General features: G+C 47.5%; 1 protein-coding gene across 3 annotated transcripts in view; it reads left to right on the forward strand.

The window, feature by feature from the left end:
* The window catches only part of CFAP46 (cilia and flagella associated protein 46), a 2,698,259-nt gene that overhangs the window by 2,551,427 nt on the left and 126,420 nt on the right, over positions 1-20,412 (forward strand). For all 3 annotated transcript variants that reach the window (XM_069611407.1, XM_069611408.1, XM_069611409.1), the window contains one exon: positions 7,760-7,841. In XM_069611407.1, coding sequence (XP_069467508.1) covers positions 7,760-7,841 — 82 coding nt within the window. The remainder of the gene's footprint in view (positions 1-7,759; positions 7,842-20,412) is intronic.

Genomic DNA, 20,412 nt, shown 5'->3' on the forward strand with positions numbered 1-20,412 from the left:
CACCTCTCATCTCGGGTCGGTGCCTGTTCCCCGGCATTCCGTACCCCGGCCCCTGTGGGGAAAAAGACACTAGCATTAGTACATTAATGCATGGACACAAGGGGAACCTCTTATCAAAAAACTTACCTGGAAGCCAAGCAAGTTTGGTTCTCACCAATCTGAAAATCCAGTGAAGTAACTGGATACCAACGCGCCCCTGCATCAGAAGAAGGATGGAGAGCTCGTCCTTCCAGACCCTAAGAAGGATACTTCTGCGAGCCAGACAAGCCAGATTTGGGGGCCCGGTCCAGTCCGTCTTCCGAACCCTGCGCATCACCTTAGAAGAGGCCACAGCAGCGCGAACCAGGCCAGCGCCTCCGTGGGAGTCAGGTGAGCGTTACAGGTTTTGCTCCGGATGTTCAGGCCAGACTTTTGAATATGCCCTTTGACGGCTCTTCTTTATTTGGTAAAAAGGCTGATGACAGTCTAGAGAAGTTACAAACATCTAAGGCAGCAGCAAAATCCCTTGGAGCTGCAATACGTCAAACTCCCTATCGCACCTCAGGAACCTCTTGGAGACGTAGGTCCTTTTGTTTCTATTCCGCATTTGGAAGAGGAAGGGGACAGCCGGCTCAAAGAGGCCAAAAGAAATTCACCCGAGGTGGACGGGTTAAAAGTGCAAAAGCCCCAGCAGCAGCAGGTGCCTCTTTACCCTCGGCATCTGCAAGAGCCGCTTCTAAACCGCTCTGAGGACTCTCCTCACAAAACACCAGTAGGGGGCAGGTTAACTCAACATCTGACGGAATGGCAGGCTATTACGTCAGATGCTTGGGCATTGGAGACAGTTGCCCAAGGTTACTGCCTGCCTTTCCTACGCACCCCTCAGAGTCATCCAACGGGGAACAACTCTTTGAAGTTTCCAGATCCGCTCCTTTTGCAGGAGATTCTAGACCTGCTAGAGAAAGGTGCCATAGAACCGGTACCTGTAGCGGAGAGAAACAAGGGTTGGTATTCCCCCTACTTCTTGATACAGAAGAAGGACGGAGGACTGAGACCCATATTGGACTTAAGAGAATTGAACAAATTCCTCAGGAAGGACAAGTTCAAGATGGTAACTCTCTCTCAGATCCTTCAGGCCCTCCAGCTTCAGGACTGGCTGGTATCTCTGGACCTTCCAGATGCTTATTTCCATGTGCCAATCCATCTCAAACACAGGAAATAGCTGAGGTTCGCAATTGGCAACACTCGCTATCAATTTTGAGTACTGCCATTTGGGCTGACCTCCGCCCCGAGGGTCTTCAACAAGCTAATACCGGTAGTGGCTGCAAGTCTAAGGAGGGAAGGGATTCACATCTACCCCTACCTAGACGATTGATCAGAGCAGTATCTTCGGAACAAGCTCAGATCCAACTAGATTATGTCTGCCACTTCCTTCACAAACTAGGCTTCTCCCTCAATTTAAAGAAGTCACAGATGATACCATCACAGAGACTCCAGTTCATTGGACCGGTCCTGGACATTTCCCTGGGGAAAGCCTCGCCACCAGAGGTGAGGGCTCAAGATATTCTGCAGATGGTCACCAAGTTTCAAAATGCCCAACGTCTCCCAGCCTTGACTTTTTGAGGTTGCTAGGCCTCATGGCATCCTGCATTTTCCTTGTGCCAGAGGCTCACCTGAGAATGAGATCTCTCAAGTGGGCACTAAGAACTCAGTGGTTGCAATTCTCAGGGAGAATGACAGATCTCCTTCAGGTTCCGGACAAGGTGGCTCGAGACCTTCAGTGGTGGGCCTGTCAGGAGAACATTTTGAAAGGAGAACTGTTTTGGCAACCATGGCCAGAGATAACAGTAGTCGCGGATGCCTCACTCACGGGGTGGGGAGCCCATGCCAACGACTTGACCATCAGCGGTCGTTGGTCTCCATCGGAGTCCAGATTACATATCAACCTGTTAGAGCTGAGAGCAATCAGACTAGCGCTGAAGGCTTTTCTGCCATCTGTACAAGGGAAAAATGTCCTGATAATGACGGACAACACAGTGGCCATGCACTACCTCAACAAAAGAGGAGGTGTAGGATCACTGCCTCTTTGCAGAGAGGCGATGCAGCTCTGGTTCTGGGCAATCCAAGAAGGAATCTCTCTATCGGCAGTTCAGTTAGCCGGAGAGAAGAACTTGACAGCGGATGCTCTGAGCAGGCAGAGCACAGTCTCTCACGAGTAGGAGATAGCTCAGGAAGTCCTTCAAGAGGTCTTCGCTCTTTGGGGAACCCCTCAAGTGGATCTGTTCGCCACCAGTATCAACAGGAAGTGCGATCAGTTTTGTTCAAGGGAATTTCCGCCGAGAGGAGCTCTAGGGGACGCGTTCGTAGTGGACTGGGAGTTTCCACTTCTGTACGCGTTTCCTCCAGTCCCTGCCATTCCTCAGAGGATCAGGAGGTTGAGAAGATTCCAGAAGACTATGATCCTAATTGCCCCAGACTGGGCCAGGAGAACGTGGTACCCGGACCTTCTGGACATGTCCATCTGCCCTCCAATTCGTCTTCCACACAGGGAGGATCTTCTCTCACAGAAGGGAGGTCAGTTTCTCCATCCAGACATCAGAACCCTCAACCTTCACGCTTGGTTTCTGAAAGGTTGAGATACAAGGATTGGGACCTCCCAGATGACGTCATGGAGATGTTGCTTTCAGCCAGAAGACCAGCAACAAAAACTTTATGCCGCTGGAACAAATTCTGCAGCTGGTGTAGAGAAAAGAATATTGACCCCTTTTCATGTGGTACACCAATGGTAGTATCCTTTCTACTCTATTTGGCGAATTCAGATCTTCAAGTTGGTACAATCAAGGGCTACCTTGCAGCGCTGTCGATCTTCAAGCGCACTGCAGAGGAGCCATCATATTTCAAATTACCATTAGTAATACAATTTCTGAAGGGGTTAACTAATGTCTATCCCCCGAGACCGTTCCAAGTTCCCTTATGCGACTTAAATCTAGTTTCGAATTTCCTGATGGGTACTCCTTTCGAACCACTCCACTCTTGTTCGTTAAGATTTTTCACCCTTAGAACTGTCTTATTAGTGGCTTTGACATCGGCCAGGAGGGTGAGCGAATTACAAGCCCTATCTTGTAAACCTCCTCATACAATTTTTCACAAGGACAAAGTTGTTCTACAAGTGAAGCCTAATTTCCTCCCAAAGGTGGTTTCTGAATTCCACATCACTCAGAAAATAACCTTAGCCTCATTCTATCCTCCTCCCACCCAGGGAATGAGGAAGAGAGGCTACATAGGCTGGATCCAAGGCGAGCCTTGAGTTTTTATATCAGCGGACTGGCTAGGATCAGACAATCAGACCAACTATTCATAGGTTACACAGGGCACAAACTAGGATTGCCAATTACAAAACAGACCATCTCCAGATGGATTATTTTAGCCATTCTAGAATGTTTGGCAGGGAAAGAGCCTCCTCAAAATCTTAGGGCTCATTCAACCAGGGGTATCGCAGCCTCTTCGGCCCTCCAGAGAGGGGTCCCGATTCGAGACATATGTGCGGCTGCCACATGGTCGTCCGCACATACCTTTACTAAATTCTACAATCTGGATTCCTCCTCTAGTCAAGAGACTAGATTTGGCAAAGCTGTGTTACACTCTGTTCACTCTTAAAAGGGAATATGACAATTTTACTCCCACCTCCGTTTACACACCACTGCTATGGGAGTCTATCAAAGATAAGGAATACGTCGGAAGACGCAATCCCTTCGAAGAACAAGTTACTTCTTACCTGGTAACGTTCTTTCGATGGGATGTTCCTCCGACGTATTCCTTATTGCCCCTCCCGTCCATCCCTTCAGTGAAACTTCCCTTGTGGTTGCAGCTTACGCTCCTTCAAGGTCAATAACCAATTCATGAACAGATAATTCCAAGCTACAAAACGGAAATGAGCAACGGACGCTGTGCAAGTCTATTTATACGCATGATGACGTCGGCGCCGATACGGAGGCTGTCGAAGGACAACGACTCGAGGGACGTCGACGCGCAGCGCCCTCTACTGAAATTTGTTTCCGAAGCCAGCAAGCTGGAAGTGATCTATCAAAGATAAGGAATACGTCGGAGGAACATCCCATCGAAAGAACGTTACCAGGTAAGAAGTAACTTGTTCTTTTGAAAGCACTTCTCCCACTCCCACAAAGTACCCCAAGTAGTCCCACTCACATGGAGTGTGACCTTCCCCCGATTGATGAGAAGTTAGCAGTAAGGCCTGTTTTTTACTGGATTAGGGTGTGGGGAAACCAGGAGTTAAAGAAGTACCGCGAGGCACTGGTTCATGTTTTAGCTCTGGGGGGCTGGCAAAAAATTCTGTGGCTGGTTCACGTTAAAGAATGGCTAGCCCGGTTGGGTCTCTCAGTATTTTGGCAAATCCCTCACCAATTTAAGGGTCATGCTAAATCCAGGGTGAAAGAAGCCTAGATAAGTAGCTAGGTATAAGGTGTCAAGAGCATCGGCAATCACTATGGCCTTGGTGATGGGCCCGAGTTATTTCGCCCTTAAACATTCAAAGGGCTATGAAAGCTATTTGGATATACTAAGCACAGCATACGCTTGTGCCTTGTATATGCGTCTACGCTTCAACTCCCTTCCTGTCGAGATCACAATGTGTCCACTGATTGACAAGGCAGTGGAAACAATGGCAGATTTTAGAGTAACTTATTTGATACCCCTGTTTTATTTGCATGGTGTTTTTTGAAGCTATGCTGTTGTGTAAGCAGTCTACAGACCTGAATGTGGCTTATTTTGTATGTAAATACATCCATAGAATGTGGCCAAGAAGAAATTCGGCTCTCTCAATTAGTGTCTCAGGGCACTGATTAATTTATAACATCCACCCAATGCATTGATTGACTTTTTAGAACAGGTCCTTTAAAAAAAAACTCTTTGTACATTGATTTTTACCTTTGAATGTAAATCCTTGTAACCTATCTATGTGGCTTTGTTATGTCAAAAAATGTACTTTTTTATTATTGTTAACTGAAACGGCTTATACTGAATAAAGGTTTTAACAACAACAACATTGAGGGCTTTACGCCCCAGCTGACCGCACAAGCGATGTCCCTTTGGTTTGCATCAACAGACACCTCTCCTTTAAACAGCACATAGCAAGGAAGACACAAACCGCTTGGCAGTGCCCTCTTGGAAGGCCTCCCGGCGACTACTCTGGCTCCCCTGAGATGTTCCTGAATGCTGTAGAACAACTCATCAAAGGACTCTGCAAATTCGACCACATTACGCAAATTCGACCACATCACCACAACCCTAATCAAACTGCACTCGCTCCCACTGTAACACTATATCATCTTCGAATCCTGCTGTATCATTTACAAGGCTGCCACACTGAAGTCCCCAATCTAGCCCACTGAGAAACTCAGCATCTCCATAGCCCTACGATTCACCAGATGTAAGGACATGTTAGAAGTAAACTGAACCTCCTGCCCATCAACATCTGACTCGCCCCCACTTCTTCATTTCAGGAAGGAACTCCAGATCCTCCTCTTCACTTAATTGCTCCTCCCTAATACCTAGGTCCATACACTGTACACTCCACACCTACTTGTGGCATGGTGATCTGATCTCCTTTCCTCCCCTGGTTACTTGTAGACCCATTGCTGACAATTGCTGTTTCTCCTGTTGTTTGATCCCCACTCCCTTTGTTCTCTGCTCCCTAACCTTGTTCTTCCTCCTCTGATTGTAAAACACTCCATTGCTTCCTGAAGCTAGGCCTGTGCTCAATATATATACCCTAATAATAATAATAATAATAATGATAATAATAATAATAATAACATGCTATGGATTATGGGAGGCAAGATGTTAAGTTTAGTGTAAGGACAGCTTGAATTGTGGGGGCCACTGTCACGTATTTCACCTGACTTAGTATGTTGGTTAGCAGGCTGAGAGATGCTGCAAACCTCACATAACATGCTCCAGTGTTAAACTCAGTGGCCTGTTAGGCCATTTGCCTGTTGCGGGCAGGGCCCGTGGAGGCAGGGTCTGTGAAGGCACGGCAAAGTGTTTGTTAGGCAGTGAGGCATTGGTCAGGACAGGGGCCAGAATCCCTACTCCTTTTGTACAAAGGTCGCCCCTTCTGTCTCTCACAAGCCCCAGACTCTTCCCACCTAGTCCAAAATGAAATCCCCTGCTTCCCCTGTCACTGCCACCAACAGCAGAACTGATAAGGTTTTGATGTGGTACTAGGCCTTCGGATTCAGAGTGATGCTGCACCCCTGCAGAGGATTTTCCACAATGAAATAAGGAGCACAAAAGATACAAGGTGGAGTGTGGATTCCGCAAAATAATTGGCAGCTCCTTGGCCTAAAAAGGGGAGTGGTAGGTGCAATGGCTGCAGGATGGTGAGGAGCAGTGTGTTGGCAGAGAAAGAAAGGGGTTTTGGGGCTGGTGTATATGATTGACATTACAATAAGCCTGCAATCTCAGGTTTGCAGTCTCTCTGGCCCTTCGCTAGCTAAAGGTCTCAAGGGGATGTCCTTAATTGTGCCACAGCAGAATGATGGAGTCAGGAAAAAGCAACCATGCTTCATCCAGATGTTAAGTGCTGCCAGCCCAAGGGTAGTGAGGGGCTGTCAGCGATTAGCAAATGCACAAAGTGTGAGCTAATCCCAACTGGGGGAGGCGGGGTTCCTGTAGCCAGGGAACGTACCACCTCGCCCATTAACAGCTACTTAGACTACAGGAGAGGGGAAGAAGAGAATATGTTGGGCTGTCTCTTTTGAAGTAGGTGGGGTGTTGAATGACTTGAGCTCTTACATTTACAACTTTTATACAAGTTGGTTAGATGTCTGAGGAAAATGACAGAGAAGGCTGCAGAAGAACTGTACCCTCACTTCTAAATTGGGCAGCTGCTGTGTGTGCCCTTTGTGACTACAAAAGCAATGGCACGTAGCCATCACCTCATGCTAAAACAGCTGTGAAATTTAAACAGCACATGGAAAAAGCTTACAGATCCCTGTAAATATGACTAAACTGGCATGTGTGTAGATAGGATAAGACATTTTGTGAATGCCTAGGCAACTGTGTAAACTGGGTCTAAGGTTAAAGAATTCTGCTATAAAAGCGTTTTTAGTCTACACTGACCTATGTACATACACACACACTAGCTATCTATATGTCTATATCAAGGACATGATTCAAAAGTTGCCTTCCTCAGAGTCAACAATGGTGTCTTGCCAGTGTGATAAAGGCCTGTCTCCAAGTTTGGATCATAAGTTACATATGGGTAAAATGTAATTTATGTGCATAAGTGATGCCTTAGGGCAAGTAGGTATCATAATTGGCTCCATGAATAACGGTTAAATAAGACATATTTTGAACCAATGTATGGATACTGTTATTATATAGTAGCCATGGAAGTCTTGTAAGTAGTGAACTCTACAGAAGTAAATCAAGATCAGGAAAGTGTAGGATATGTGTATACTCTCCAAACTTCTCCTTAATATCAATGGGAAAATTGGGCCTGCCTCCTAATGCGCAATGCATATTACTCGCTATTGGTATAATGAGGCAACACCATAAAAGGTTTTAGATATTTGTGAAGAAATTAACATGTGATAAACATTGGTAGTTTAAGTACTTACTATCAAACCGCATCAATTGTACCAGATTTAAATGAGTTTGTGCTGAAAGTAATTTTCTCCTTAGCTGTTATTTCAGATATCTCCTTTCTCTTTCTGTTTAAATGAGTGCAATATTAAAAAGTGCATGATTTTTATTTCAGAGTGCCAGCTGATGATTTTATTAGATCTGGTCCAAACAAATCAAAGTTTTTTACGCCAGTCAAATCTTGATGCTGAGAGAAGGTAATTTTGTAAAAACCGAATTGCTCCAAAAATATTTTTATTAACATGACAAATATGTGCTGTAATTAAAGTTTTCCTTACACTTGAAAAACGTGTTCTAACATGTCTTGATCATAAAGTCAAATTTCTCATTTTGTTAAATTGAATAATTGCCCAGTGAGACGATGGTGAAGATGAATTAAGAGTTAAAACGTTTGTATTGAGAGGTATCCTATCTTTTGAGAAATTGTTAATCTATTTACAATTTTGGGACTGCACTCCAAAGATATTTGTAAAAAGTCTCCTCTTATCTAATAATGACAACACACTCATGTAATACTTTTCAGTTCTGCAATTAAAACTCTTAACTCAGAGAGGTAGGAGAACACCACTTAACTTTGGTGATTAAAAGGGCCCTTACACCCGTTATCACACCAGCATGTTAACTACTTTCTAATACTTGTTATGTTATGTTGTTGTAATTTGTACAATGCACAGTCACCCAGAGGTATCTTGGCGCTAGAGAGAGAGGAGTAAAAAACACAATCCTTCAGTCACTGAGGACTAGAACAGAAAGGTCTTTAGAGCCCTTCTGAATGCCAAATGATCTGGCAAGATTTTAACTGTCAGTGGCAGGTCATTCCAAATTTGAGCAGCAGCGACTGAGAACGCCCGCCAATACGCGAGTGGCGGAAAGTAGGCACACACAACCGACCGGCCATAGCCGAATGCAGATGACGGTTGCGGAGGTACCGGGTGAATTTTGTCTGAAGATAGTCAGCCCCAAATCCATGCAGCGCCAGATGAACAATGCAAAGTGCCTTGAACTTGACACGCTGCGCTACCGGAAGCCAATGCAGGGTGCGCAGCACAGGGGAGATCTGAGCCCCATAAGGAGACCCCGTTGCTACCCGGGTGGCCAGATTTTGGAGACGATATAACCATTGGATCAAACCCCTGGGCTGAGCCAGGTATAAGGAGTTACAGTAATCCAACCGGCTGAGCATCATGGCCGCATCCACCGGCAGACGAAGGGTGGCCGGTATCATGGGAATTACCTTTTTTTGTGTCTTAAGATGAAAATGACCTGCTTTACATACTGCAGATACTTGTTCATTCATAGAAAGGGAGGCCGAAAGAATCACTCTGAAGTTCTTCACCTTAGTCACTGGAACAGGAAGAGGGCCAAGGGAGGAAGGCCAGAAAGAGGACACCCAAAGTGCAGGATCAGGAGGGGTGCCTACCACCATAACCTCTGTCTTGTCTCCATTCAACTTCAGCCAGTTATGGCTCATCCACTCTCCCACGGCTGGCAGGCTGTGATGAAGGCGCAATGACATCTCAGCATGATCAAGATCTAAACGGATCAGAATCTGAGTGTCGTCAGCATAAGCATAGCACCTGACACCGAGGGAGTGGATGAGGCAGATCAAAGGCCAGATCTAAATATTGAAGAGAATGGGAGACAAGGCAGAGCCCTGCAGAACCCCACAGGTAAGGTGGCAGGACCTGGAAAAGAACAGAGAAAGAGAAAGCACCTGGGTACGGTCGGCCAGGAACGACCAAAACCAGGCTAGCACCTGACCAGAGATACCAATCGGAGTCAGGCGAGTCAGCAGGGTGGGATGGTACATGGTGTCAAAAGCCGCTGACAGATCTGCAAGAATCAGGGTGCCCATCCCCCCCCCCTGCATCAGCCAGCCTGGCCATGTCGTCCTGAACTGGTACCAGGACGCTTTCCATACCCCAACCAGGTCTGAAGCCGGATTGGGCAGTGTCCAAAAGTTCAGAAGATTCCAGAAATGAAGATAGAAGGGGTGACACCATAGAAAAGGGTAGAAGAGAAAAAGGACAGAAGTTAGGGTCCAGTGAGGGTTTTTTCAGAAGGCGGATTACCATTGCGATCTTAAATTCTGCCCGGGATGACCCCGACTGACAAGAAGTGTTTATCGCTGTAGTGAATTCTGTAAGTAGACCTTGGGAGATATCTTTCATAACTGCCAATGGAACTACATCCAAAGGCGACCCAGACGTAATGTGTTGTATGGCAGTAGATACCATAGCCTCTGAGAAAACCGGGAAAGAAGACCATTCTTTCGCTTCAGTTAGACCACTTGGACCGTGGATCTGCCTCTCCGGAGCAAGAGCCGAGGCGGACGCTAGGATGGTAGTGCGAATTGCCTCAATCTTAGACACAAAAAACTGGGACAGGGTGTTAGGAAAGATTTCATAATTGTAGGTAATTTTCCTTCCATGTGGCAACCCCCACACTTTTTGCTGTTGTTTTACACCCAAGCGAAGCCTTCCGCCGCACTCCTCTGGGCTTTCGCTCCATTCTTACGGGGAAACTGACATGCCCTTAAGACAGTCAGTACCGGGAGACTCGTTTCCCTTAGTCCTTTCTTCATGTTGCAGCTTTTGAGCAACATGAAACAAGAGTTCACCGTAACTTACATTACCACGCTCTTGGGTCTCTAGTCATTCCAATGGCCCTAGAAACTCTCGCTGGACTTATCATGAAATGTGCAAGTGTGTCACAGACGGGACTGGTGGCAGCTATCGTTTCTTTGTGTTTTGAACCCCTTTTGCCATGTTAACCGCGCTTCCCGCGTTGGGCCCAAATGGGTGGCTTGGCCTCCAAAATGGCCATGCCACGAGGTTCTTTGTCCTGTCTGCTGACCGTCTTGCCCCTTCACCTTCCCCCAGGTCGAGCCGACCCGGGGCAGTCCTTATTTGGTCATGCACTTTCCCGCGAAACACAACGCTTTCGTGGGCTTCTGCATGCCTTGTGTGTGCCTTCCGGATGTGGGCTGGGATGTCTGTTCCCAATACACATCCTGGGTGCCAGAGAGTCTAGAGTGTCTTGAATGCCTGGGACCACCGTGGTCCGTGATAGGTCCACGTATGGTGTGAGTGTTTTGTGAGCAGATCTCCCATTGGGTCCTCTCCGTTTTGGCACAAAGGGAACTCTGGATAAGAGGAGGCTGGAAACACCACTACCATGTCGATCTCCGGAGTTCTCATGAACGAAGGATAAGGAGCCAAGTATCCTGCAACTAAGAAGCTGAGTCGAGGAATCGCTGGTGACCCGCTGAAGGTTTGGCACCCTGCACTGCTGTCGTCCTGTGAGACCCCTCTGCCTCTGATCGAACGAGAAGGCCTGTACTGGCGCTTCGACCCTTTAGAATAGTGGGAACAACTATTCTCGGCATCTTCACCAAATCCTGTACGTAAGCCTTCGGAAGCGTCCCTGGGCCATCCAGTGGACTGACCAGCCTACACAGGAACCTTGCTCTGTCACCGCCATCTGGCTTACTGCTAATCCCGTGTCCGCAGCACTCTTACACGATTTGTACACTTGGCATTCCCAGGTCTGAAGTGAGACGTGTGCTTTGGGACCGGAATACCTGCGGTTGCTGAGTTGCCCTGCTGTGGTAACAAACCTGTGCGTGTTTGCTGCATTTGGGACACCCTCGACCCTGACTCCTGCTGTCGCGGAATCTACACGGTGTCGAGACATCCTGCTGATCGCATCTGAACCTGCCAGTACCGAAACGGAACCGGAGAAGCCTGGGTCTGCCTGCATTGGGGACCAGTGAGTAGTCAATACCCTAACCGGTCGCCCTCCCGCAGGAGCCTGTGGCTCCCCACCGCTGTCGTAAACAGCAACCCTTTTCCGCACTCGCGCCCTGCTTCTGCCCACAAGTGGAGGCCGCGCTTGAGTAGCAGGGAACTGTTCATCATCGTTTTGTTCACCTCTCTGAACTGCCTGATCTCCCTGAAGAGACTCTCCTTTGCCCGTTGGCACCCGCGTGTGCAGGTACTTTTGAGCACAAGGCTCCACTCTTCGTAGGGCTCGGACTTCCTTCTAGTTAGGTGGCCTCTGATGTCGAACTGGGTCTAACGATTACTTGCACTGCCTGTTTTCCTCCCCATCTAGGTGGTCTGCATATTTCGTGCTTCTAACTCTTTAGACCCCTTGGTCTTGTATATATATTGTATTGATTGTGATGTGTTGGTTTACTTGAGTTTTATCGTGATTCTTTACTATGGTCGCTGTTACAAAGGCCTTGTAATAAATGTGTCTATATTTTTAATATAACACCTGCCTGGAGTAATTTGTAAGTGTCCTTGCTTTGTGTGCTCATTGCGGGCTTTCAGTCACCCTCACCCCTTTTGAGACCTAGTCTTGACCGCCGCCATCGCTACCCTGATTGGTCTGGCTTGTCCAGAGGTTACCCTGTTCCAAGAAACTAGGCTGGCCTTCTGAACCTCTGCCCCTCCAGGACAGAGTTCAGAAATCCATCTTAACACAGGGAATCACAACTATCCTGGGAAGAGCTAACCATAGAAGTATAATTCTCAGAGGAGGACAAGGATTTGACCACCACAAAAAGAGCTTTAGGCTGACACAACGCAGCTTTGATTTTCTGGGCCAAGTAGGATTTCTTAGCATCAGTGACAGCAGAGAAGTATGCTACTGAGCACAGTTTGTGCTGGGCTCTAAGATTGGAATCGTAAGCAATGCACCACTTGCGCTTGACCTGTCTATGTTTAAGACAAGCTCATTTTAGCTGTTGAGAGAACCATGGTTGCGAAGGCCGCCTACGAGGTTGAATAAGCCGCCGAGGAGCCATTACATCAGCAGCTTCTTGCAGAGAGCGTACCAAAATTGAAAGAGAAGCAGTAGGAGCCCCCTCACACTTAGCTTTAACTAGCAAGACCAGACTAGTTAAATCAGCAGAGCACCAACTGCGCTGCCACACACAGGGGGGGGGGATCTTTGGTTGAGCCCGGCCTGCTTTAAAAGTGCAGGTCACTAAATGGTGGTTGGACCATAATACCGGCTCCACCAATTGAACTGCTAAGAGGGCTTCATTAGACGATATCAGATCCAAGGTATTACCCATCCTATTAGTGGGTCCAGCTACCATTTGATGAAGATCAAAGTCAGTCAGACTAGTAAAAAACAAATCAAGTGCCAGTGCTCTAGGACAGTTACATTTTAAATTAAAATCACCTAGCACAACAAGGTGACTATATTTCCAATGGAGATTGGCCACCAGATCAGCTAAAGTTTCAAGAAAACTGACATAGGTACCTGGGGGGTGGTAAACAATCAAGAAATGGCAGGTTAGGAGTGAGGAAATAATGCATCTCACCAACAAAGCCTCCATAGCTAAGAAATGAGGGCAACTAAGCTGTGTGACTATATAGTCAGATTCAAAAATCACAGCCACCCCACCGCCAACTTGAGGTGGGGGGCGGTCGAGGCTAATAATTCAATAATCGTCTGGGATAGTCTGCACCAGGACCGGGGCAGTCTTCCTGGAGCCATGTCTTGGTAAGGCAAAGTAGTGCGGGACTGCGATCCGACAAAAGATGACTGTTATCAGCCGCATGTGCTAGCAGAGATCTCGTATTGAAAAGCATCCACACCAGATCAGTTGGACTCTGCACCTCTGCAGAGCCAACTGCCGTTCACAAGGCAATAGGGGCAGTGTAGGACCTTCCCCTCAACCAGTAGGTAAAACAGTGTTTAAAGGAGCAAAAAACAAAAGTGTACCTTTTAAATAGCTAATCCTCCCATCCCGCACGTCCGTAGCACAGATGGGCACGGACAGGCTTGCATTAAGTGCACTTTCGGCGCGCTGACGGCGTGCCCGTACTTGTGCTTGTACTTGCGTAATACCTATGTGGATTAAGAGGCAATAATAGAAACACTGTCGCAATGACAGCTTGTTCACCACTGGGGAGACATTCAGCTGTGAGGTGACTTGTCCATTGTATGTACAGGAAAGATCTTGTTAAGGTTAAGGGCCCATGGATATTCATGGATCAAATGGCAATCCAGGCAAGACCCATCACCGTAGAATAAACTTGTGCAGCAGGACTTCTCAAGGTGTTGGATTATAGATACTTTCTAGGGGAGTTCATCCAAGACACAAAATCAATACAATGACAATTAGACTAAAGCTAATTACCAAAGTACAGAAATATGATGAAACAAATTAGAATTGTGTGTTTAGCAGGAAGTGGCCCTTTAGCTAAAATGCCTTCGTAGAATGGATGTAATCAAATAGAAAATGCAAGTCAATAAAGATCCTCAGCTAACACTAACTGGAAAGGGTATCTTTCAAACATCTCTACCGAGCTTCTCTCTTCAAGTTCCTACTATCCTTGGATGCAAGTTCCTACCGGCTTTGCTAAAACCAGAAGGAGCCAGTCCCAAGAAGGATAGTTCCACTTTGCAAAGCCCGTGGCATTTCAGCCATTTTCTTTATACAGGACCCATGCAGGAAGTATGCCATTAAACATTATCACTATGCTGTTCATGCTTTCTGCATTACTGCATATGCCCCATGGCACAACCATCTACAAGCTTAGATCAATGCAAATAAATGTAGCCCAATGTGTCTCATTTTAACATAGCCTGTCTGCCAATGCTTACATGCCACACTGAGTACTTGCTCTTGCCCTCTGATTTCTTACCAGCATATTGCGTTTTGAATGTATATGCACGCTGCTTCCACACCTCACAGCCTCACATGAACACTGCTCTCTGAACATGATTACGCATGTGCCTCATCCCATGGCCATAACATGGATCAGAAATTCCTACATGGTTACAGGCAGCATCCATATCCATTGACGGTCCTCTCCTCTGTTCCTCCCCTGGTGGCCGTCTTCAGATTTTTACAGCACACTTCAGTGTTGGGAGTCCACATCTTGCTCTCTGAGCTAGTTTGTATTTTTGTACTTTTAATACATTTTGACCGATTTTTGCTTATCGTTCGACTGGAGGGCGACTACAAGCAGTCGGGACCCGTTGTCGGCGAAGATCATCCTTCATAGCAGATCTTTCATCAAGGTTTCGAGAAGGCCTGACTTGTGCCTACTTTAAGCCTTTTCAGTCACGTCCGAGGAGAAGAGGAGCCTATTCAAACTCTGTGCGAAGTGTGGATTAAGGAACATATTCGTTGAGGACCGACATCATAAATGCCTATAATGCCTGCATCCAGACCACAATGAGGAGGGATGCAAGGTATGCCATGGTTTCTCAAAGAAAACAAAGAAGGATCGCTACAGCAGCCTAACAGCATGGCTTAAATCGAGCAAGGCCCCTGATTCTGCCTCTCGGCTCGGTCATGCCTCAACCAGGACCGGCCGGTTTCAGGAGCGAACTCCCTCTGGGGGGAGCTTGAGAGGAGGTTGAAATCCTTTGAGGACGCTCCCCCCACAGGGGTCCAAAAGAAGGCCAAGCACGACGACGCTGGTCCCGCTGGGTTCGCCACGGATGCGGGACCCAACTTGGGCTGGACGCGATCACCGTCACCATCTGCCTCCACAGTGTGAGCCTTCCGATGAAGGGTGCTCCTATAAAGAAGTCTCTGAACCTGTCGAAAATCCATTTATCAGTGGACAGGCTGACAAAGGAGAAATCTGGAGGTGAGCCCTTACTTTTGGATAAATAAAGAGAACAGAAATAATTAAACATTCAAACAAATAACAAAAAGGGGCCAGGAGGAATAAACACATTGTTGCCAGACCAAAAATGCCAATTCTTTAGAAAAATATTCACAATTTCACTTTTATTATTGTTACTGATTGATTGATATTTTATTTCTATTGCGCTCGTACACAAGTGTTTCAGAGCACGACAAGGCAAGGGAGGGGAACAGGGGAGAACAAAACAGCGATTTTACTAGGCCCAGTGACATTGCGAACGCGAAAGTGCATGGGAGAGGGGGGAGGGGAAAAGTGCATGGAAGGGGGGAGGGGTGGAAAGTGCAAGTGCTAGGTTTAAGGCAGCAGACAGGGTAGGTCTGATAAGTGCAGGAAGAAAAAGGGGGGGCTGTATGGGTACAGATACAGACCCTAGTGCAAGGGGTGGCCCGGAGGCAGTGCAGGAGGGTGGCAGGATGAGCAGGTAACTGGGCCCGAAAGACAGAGGTTGGCCAGGTGCACGGTACCAAGAGAGAACAGAGGTGCTTCCGGAACCGGAGATGGCTCTCCTCAAGTTTTAGAGTGGCAGGGAGGCTGTTCCAGAGGGAGGCCCCAGCCGAAGACAGAGATCTACCCCCAGCTCATTTCTTAGAAAAACGACTGACCCTGAGTGAGTTAGAGGTAGAGGAGCGAAGAGATCGAGAGGGGAGGTATTTGCAGAGGGATAGCTGAAGGTATTTTGGACCCAGGACCCAGAAAGACTTGTGGACAATGCAGAGGGTTTTGAATTTAATCCTTGCATCCACTGGGAGCCAGTGGAGTGATTTCAGAGCTGGAGAGATACGATCCCAGGGCTTGAGGCCAAGAACAATTCTCACAGTCCTGTTCTGGATTAGTTGCAGAGGGTGGAGAGTAGAGGCAGGTAGATTTAGATAGAGGCTGTTACAATAGTCCAAGCTAGAGAGAACCAGAGCTTGAGATACCATGAGCTTCTGGGGGAAGGAAAGGAAAGGCAGAATACCTCTGAGGCATACCTCTATAGACATATAATCCTAAAAAAAGTCTAAACAAAATTTAGACATACCATAAAACCAGGTAAAATAGGACCAAGAATAAAATAAAACTGATTACATACAAGATTAACCAATTAATACAAAAACACAACAATTTTTTACATAACATTTTTTATACACAAATACATTTGTTGTAGTTCAACCAAAAAAGACCCAACATGTTTCTGTCAGATGACAAATAGATGTCCCACATTCATCAGGGGTAGTGTGTTCTCTTACTCCAAGAGATAAGAGTCCATGTTGATCCTGGTCAAAGTGAGTTTTGATAGACAATCTACAAAAAAACATTTGTACTATTAATACCACAAGAAAGGCTCATAGGCAACAAAACACTTCCCATATAAGAGAATACTCCTGAAACTGAAAACCCCAAAATAAGTCAATATACTTTTGTCAGAATATTTTCATCATGTAAAATATCCTTCGAGTGGATTGTGTCCTCCAAAGTATTCCTCATCTTAGATGTATTCCATCCAGCTTTGCTGCTCTTCTGAAAAAAATTTCGGCAGAGGGCGCCGTGCGTCGATGTCGACGAGTCGATGGTCCCTCGAAGGCCTCCGTCGAGGGTGACGTCATCGGGTGTATAAGTAGCACGCACGGCGCCCGTTGGCCTCAGTTCCGTTTTTCCGCAGTACGTTGCTTCGGACATTCGGCGCGCCTCGAGTTCTGTCAGGAAATATAATATTACGAGAAGTAATTATGTCCTCGTCATCGACGCCGACCACGACCCCGAGATCGGGTTTTAAGAAATGCAAGTCGTGCGGCTCAAAAATGTCGATCACGGACCCGCACCGCGAGTATTTGTAGTGCCTCGGGGAAGGCCACGACATGGAGGCCTGTTCGAAAGTGTCAGGCGATGACGGGAAAGGCCTTGCGAGAAAGGAGAGGAAAGCTACAGGTAGGTCGGAAGGATCGGAAAGCCTCTAGCGTCGAGTCGAGACCCCATGGGGAAAAATATCCTCGACGCGAAAGACATAGATCCAGATCGCGAAGCGATTCTCATCGCTCGTCGTCTTCGTCGAAAAAGTCGAAGAAACGACGCCATAGATCTCCCTCCATCTCGTCATCAGACGAGTCTCTGAAAATGAAATGCCCCACAAAACATTCGTCTTCCGAAGAGTGGGAAGCATTTAGGGTCAAAATGATGGAGGTGTTTGAGAAAGCGAAGCCTCGGTCTGCGCCTTCTTCGGAAGCCGGCCGGGAGCGTCATCGCTCCGACACTCGCGCGCCCTCGAGCCCGGGTGATCGTAAAAGGAAGGATAGGGTACCTTCCAGGACGCCGAGCGAAAAACGCTCGAGTCGAGTCGACCGCTCAAGGTCACCGACGCCGTCCAAGACCTTTCACACCTCGAAGGAGAAACTGTCGAAGGCCGCCTCGACGCCCTCGAAGCAGACCCTGTCGACGACCACAATGTCATCAACGCCGTCAACGCCTTTATCGACGTTGACGCCGAAACCCTCGGCGCCAAAGGCTCCAACCAAGCCAGGGCAGCCAGAAAAAGAGAAGGAAAAAGTTAAACATGTAATTCCTTCAGAGCCTGGTACTACACCTCTTCCTCCTCCTCTCCCAGAGAAGGTTTTCAAGCCTCTCACTAGAAAGGAGTTTTTAAAATCATTGACCTCACTTTTTGAGGAACAGGAGAGATCCGAGGAGGAAAATGTACCTTTTGGATTGGAGTATGGCACCCCAAATGTCCCAGAATGCTTGATCTCAGAGGAAAGCAGAATGAGGGATTTGGTGGAGTCTTTGCACAATGCAAGTGGCATTGACACCTCTCCTGAGAATGACTTCGGTAGACCAGTTCCAGGAGAGCATGCCAGTCCATCTTACCGTCAGTTAATGACCAAGGTGGTAGATTACTTGGGATGGGCTAGACCACCAGCCCAATTCGTCCAGGATGATTTAACAGACATATTGGACCATGGTCCCACTGAAGACCCAGTACTACCTTTTCATGTAGTCTTACAAAACAGGGTGGCCAAGAATTGGGAAACTCCGGATTCTATTCCTCCGGTAAATAAATCCCTCGCTTCAAAATACCGCCCAGCCAGTAGCAACCCCAGCTATCTGTCAAAACATCCAACTCCCGAGAGTTTGGTCATACAGGCAGCCACAGCTTCCAACAAACTTGAGTACCCGTCTATCCCTTCAGACAGGGACGATAAGCGTGTGGATGGTTGGGCACGGAAGGTATTTTCAGCCGGGAGCATGGCATTAAAATCTGCCAACTCCACATGTGCCTTGGCAAAATTTTCGTACACTCTATGGGAGTGCATTGCAATGGCGGCGGAGCACATACCAGAAGGGGAAGAAAGGGAAGGTTTCCTAGCCATCGTTAGAGATGGAAAGGAGGCCATGCAGGAATCCCTTCAATCTGGATTGGACACTGCGGATAGTGTAAGCAGGTCCATGGGCACTAGCACGTTAATGCGCAGGTTTGCGTGGTTACGGAAGTCGGGTTTTGCACCGGACGTACAGAACCGCCTCCTGAACCATGCCCTTTGACAGGTCTCACCTTTTTGGCAACAAGGCTGACGAGAGCCTTGAGAGGTTGCAGACCTCAAAAGCAGCGGCAAAATCCCTAGGAGTAGCTATTAGGCAACCTCAGCCATTTCGTGCGCAAGGGCAATCATGGAGGGGACGATCCTATCGTTATTACACCTCATACGGGAAGACGAGAGGAATGGCCAGTCAAAGGGGCCAAAGAAAGGCCAGTCGTGGTGGACGAGGAAAATGTGCTAAGCCAGCTCCAGCTGCAGCCTCTTTGCCATCAGCAGCTGCAACATCCGCCACAAAACCACTTTGAGGACTTGCACCACAAAACACCTGTAGGAGGCAGGCTGTCACAGCATCTGCAAGAATGGCGAGCCATTACTTCAGATGTTTGGGCTCTAGAAATAATAGCCCAAGGCTATTGCCTTCCTTTTCTAAAGCAACCTCAAAGCAATCCACCAGAGAGACACCCGTTGAAACTTTCAAACCCACTCCTACAGCAGGAAATTCTAACCCTGCTGGAGAAAGGTGCTATAGAACCAGTACCTGAAGCGGAGAGGAACAAGGGTTGGTACTCCCCATATTTTTTGATCCCCAAAAAGGACAGAGGACTGAGACCCATCTTGGACTTAAGAAACTTGAACAAGTTCCTCAGGAAGGACATGTTCAAGATGGTTACCCTTTCTCAGGTCCTTCAGGCCCTTCAACTCCAGGACTGGTTGGTGTCATTGGACCTCCAGGATGCTTATTTTCATGTGCCGATTCATCTCAAACATAGAAAATACCTGAGGTTCGTAGTTGGCAACTCACACTATCAGTTTCGAGTCCTGCCATTTGGGTTGACCTCCGTCCCAAAGGTCTTCACCAAGTTAATGGTAGTGGTGGCAGCGCACCTCAGGAGAGGGGTGATTCATGTCTACCCCTACCTGGGTGATTGGTTGACAAGAGCGCGCTCTGCCGAGCAAGCACTGGATCATCTGAAAGTCACCTGCCACTTCCTCCACAAACTGGGCTTCTCCCTCAATTTCAAGAAGTCACAGATGACACCTTCCCAACAGCTTCAGTACATAGGAGCTGTATTAGACATGTCCTTGGGAAAGAGCTCGCCTCCCAAGTCGAGGGATCAAGACATTCTTCAGATGGTTTCCAAATTCCAAAATGCCCAAAATCTCCAGGCTTATGACTTTTTAAAGTTGCTCGGCCTCATGGCATTCTGCATTTTTCTGGTGCCAGAGGCACGCTTGAGGATGAGATCCCTTCAATGGGCCCTAAAGACTCAGTGGTCCCAGTTCTCGGGTCAAATGACAGATCTTCTTCAGATTCCGAACAAGGTCAGACAAGACCTTTTATGATGGACCTGTACAGAGAACATTCTAAAAGGAGAACCCTTTTGGCAACCATGGCCGGAGATCACAGTAGTGACGACGCCTCACTCCTGGGGTGGGGAGCTCATGCCAATGATTTGACAATCAGCGGTTGTTGGTCTCCATCGGAGTCCAAACTACATATCAACCTTTTAGAGCTGAGGGCAATCAGACTAGCGCTGAAGGCCTTCCTGCCATCTGTCAGGGGAAAGAAT

Source organism: Ambystoma mexicanum, chromosome 8 (assembly GCF_040938575.1).
Source record: "Ambystoma mexicanum isolate Mex_15411 chromosome 8, UKY_AmexF1_1, whole genome shotgun sequence".
NCBI classification, from domain to species: domain Eukaryota; kingdom Metazoa; phylum Chordata; class Amphibia; order Caudata; family Ambystomatidae; genus Ambystoma; species Ambystoma mexicanum.